The sequence below is a fragment of the Hyposmocoma kahamanoa genome, unplaced genomic scaffold, assembly GCF_003589595.1.
Source record: "Hyposmocoma kahamanoa isolate Upper Pololo Valley unplaced genomic scaffold, ASM358959v1 87, whole genome shotgun sequence".
Classification (NCBI taxonomy): Eukaryota; Metazoa; Arthropoda; class Insecta; order Lepidoptera; family Cosmopterigidae; genus Hyposmocoma; species Hyposmocoma kahamanoa.
The window spans coordinates 8,547,446-8,550,906 of record NW_020654422.1 but is presented as its reverse complement, the minus strand read 5'-3'; the positions used below and the strand labels follow the sequence as shown (position 1 = coordinate 8,550,906).

At 38.3% G+C, this 3,461-nt stretch overlaps 1 protein-coding gene across 6 annotated transcripts in view; it reads left to right on the top strand.

The window, feature by feature from the left end:
• The window catches only part of LOC113235118 (vascular endothelial growth factor receptor 1), a 45,480-nt gene that overhangs the window by 24,498 nt on the left and 17,521 nt on the right, over nt 1-3,461 (top strand). For all 6 annotated transcript variants that reach the window (XM_026470695.1, XM_026470696.1, XM_026470697.1 and 3 more), the window contains 4 exons: nt 339-514; nt 682-824; nt 1,746-2,034; nt 3,156-3,299. In XM_026470695.1, coding sequence (XP_026326480.1) covers nt 339-514; nt 682-824; nt 1,746-2,034; nt 3,156-3,299 — 752 coding nt within the window. The remainder of the gene's footprint in view (nt 1-338; nt 515-681; nt 825-1,745; nt 2,035-3,155; nt 3,300-3,461) is intronic.

The following is a 3,461-nucleotide window of genomic DNA, read 5'->3' as shown; positions in this document are numbered from 1 at the left end:
TGCATCGATACAAACGCGTGATTGCATCGATACAAACGCGTGATTGCATCGCTACACTTGGGATTTATAGGCGATTGCATCGTTGCAATCGCGCGTTTGTATCGATGCAATCGCGCCTATGTATCGATGCAATCGCGCGTTTGTATCGATGCTGTCGCGCGTTTGTATCGATGCAATCGCGCGTTTGTATCGATGCTGTCGCGCGTTTGCATGCAAACGAGATGCAATCGCCAGTAAATCCCAAGTGTAACGAAGCAATCGCGCGTCTCACGAACGCGTGTCGCCGTGTGTAACATCTCTTAGCCACATGTTTTGTATTCTGAGTTTGTATTTTTTAGCTACAAAAACAATGCCCCATTGCCTAATGTGCCCGGCAAATACGTAACATCCATAAAGGACGACATTGTCGTGTTCGCCATCAAGAACCTGAGCGTCGCAGATTCCGATAACTACACCATCGAAGCCACCAATAACAAAGTTACAAAGTCTCTCACTTTTGATGTCCGTTTAAGAGGTAATATTCTTACTACAGCGTTTGTCTTTATACATTTATTTAGGCAAACCCATGGAAGATTTATATAATCAGTGTCTTGTGAACATAATACAATTTTTATTTGTTTTATGGGCCCATTTCATAGCTTTATTGTTGGTTTATTTATTAACGTATAATTTGCCTTACAGGTGCTCCTAAAATAATCCCAGAACCTGACAAAACAGTAATGCTGCACTCATTAGTAAGTCTGATTTGCGAAGTAATCGCATATCCTTTACCCAATATAGATTGGATTTTCACGGATGAATTTAATAATGAAACTTATATCAAAGTAAGTAAAGAGCGAGTTCGCACCTCTCATATATATTTTTGCTAAGTTAAATTAAATGTTAACACTATCCTCTGGTTGATCGAATATTAAAGGTGTAAAGTGAAGTGAAGACCTTGTTTACCTAATTATAGCACTAAAATCATAAACAGCAGACAAATTTTTAAAAAATTTAAAAAACAATTTCACATTTGATATTCGATTTTTTGAGTCATTGAGTTCTTTTCCTATTTAACGAGTATTACTCATAAACCGTGGTAGTGTAACGGTTTGACCTACCGCCTCTCAAGCAGAGTGTCGTGAAATTTACCATGAGCTTATCGATGAAGAAAAATATCGTGAGGAAACCTGCACACAGTATGTAACAATAGAGCTCCTTGTGAAAGTTTCCGTCCAGGGAGGTACTGTTACCTTACCCGTTTCTGCCACCAAGCAGTAAAGTGAGCATTACTTCGTTCCGGTTTTGAAAGGTGCTGGTGAAATTACATCCACACGGGACTTGCCGGCTTATGTCACAGGATGACTGGCGTAGTGGCAATATCTTTCCGATCTTTACAATTTGAAGCTCTGAGTGGCATTGCAGTTATTATGCGTGTCGCTTACTGCCACCCACGACTTGTCTAGTCCAAGTGACTCATAAAAGAAATCACATCTGCAAGGCAATTTAATGATGTTTGTGAAGTTCTAAATGCGCATTAGACCCGCGTGAGAACTGCAGCCCAAACCCTCTCATTGTGAGAGGATGCCTGTGCCTAGCAGTTGGACTATATATGGGCTGAATATTATTATTATTTTAGATATCTCTTTTAGACTCTCGCCTCTCCCATGACCTAAGATTAATTTTGAATTTTTGAATGGGACAGGATTATTAATATACTTTTAAGCACGAAGTATCTCATATTTGACCAGTTTCCTTGTTTTTAGAGCCTGCAAATAGACCGCGTAGATAAAATTTACAAGATCACGTCTGAACTAAAGATAGAGGCACGTCTTTCTGGAAATATAACTTGCAAGGCGACTAATGAGTACGGTAGTGACAATTCTACGCGACAATTCTTCGTTCAAGAGATGCCTGGAGGTTTTGGCATAGAAAATGCTAATCATACTTGGTACCCTGAAAATGAAAATGTTGAGATTAGATGTCTGGCTTCTGTCTATGATTTTGATAACAATTTGACATGGTTCAGAAATGATGAACCTCTTATTGACAATGGTAAGTTTTCTAGGACTTTAACATAATATATATTATAATTAATATTAAGATGTTCTACTACCGTGATCATATTTATATAATTATTAATACAAAGATCGAACACAAAGAAAAATTCATTCGATCTGACAGTACACGAACCCGCATCTGTGCTATACCAGGGCAACCACTTTTTAGGACATTAACATTCTAGTACCCTCCAAGAAAATACTAATCCCAACTTCCACTGCTAGCGGAGCAAGCTCCGTTTGACTCGCAACGGTAATCTTCATAGGAGTGCTTCCATCGCAAAGAGTGAGCGGAGCGGACTGAGTGAGTTGAAAGAGTTACAAAAGAGGTAGCAGAGTAGAGCGGGTTTCCAGAGGAGTCTCTACGGTATCCCTTTGACTCGCAACAATAAATTTCCTGGAAGTGCTTCCACCGCTTTGATGAGTCCGCTATGTCATTGTGTCGCGCGTCGGGCGCTAGTTTTGAGCAGACTCCACGAAGGCAATATGTAGGTAGTGTAGGGATGTAACGTGCTCAGAAGGGCAGCGATTTGTGATATTTTAAGACTACTACTTTCCTATAATAATTTTTCCCCTAATTTATTCAGTGATGTTAGGGTGCAGAAAATGGGATGAAATAAAATTCATAGCGTTTACTATATCTTAAAACATTGAATCTGATTTTTTTTTACACAAAACACAAACTGAAACGGATTTTTTTACTTTTCCGCCGTCTAGCTCACTCCGCTAAGCTCGCTAATATTGGAAGGCAAATACTTGTTCTCAGTAAAACTCTTTCTTAGTGGAAGGATAAAACTATTTTACTCTGCTCTACTCAGCTTCCTCGTTTTCCCGCTCATTATCCTTTCGCAGTCGATGGCGGGCATAATGATTCCCCACACTAGGTATCCAGAGGTTATGTATTTATATATACAAAACAAATATTTATTGATAACTTTGTCCAAGTTGCTAGTTGTAGTGAAAATACCACAAATGTTAGCCATATATTTACTGTATCGGTTGGATGTAATCCAATTGTTGAAACCAATATCTTTACTGAACAAACTTGACTATTTTTAACCATTCTGAATCATTTATTTGTTTAAAAAGTGAATGTTTAACTTTTGTATATTGCAGTGGAGTACTCCAAGAATCCATTCTCATACATTGCAACGTTGAATTTAAGCAATATTCAGCTCAACCAGGCGGGGAGGTACACTTGCAAAGCAACAAGAATTGATGGAATTGATGAGAGTGAAGAAATTGAAGTCATCGTATCTGGTAACTACAATGACGCTTAGCTTACAATGACGTTTAACACAATCTCCAATATTGTTGAATTTCTTGAAATTGTCAAGTACACTTTTTGTTCACAATTTAAAAGACTAAGTCTTGGTGGCGAACGTAGAATTTTATAAATAATGACGACCTACATATTAAAAT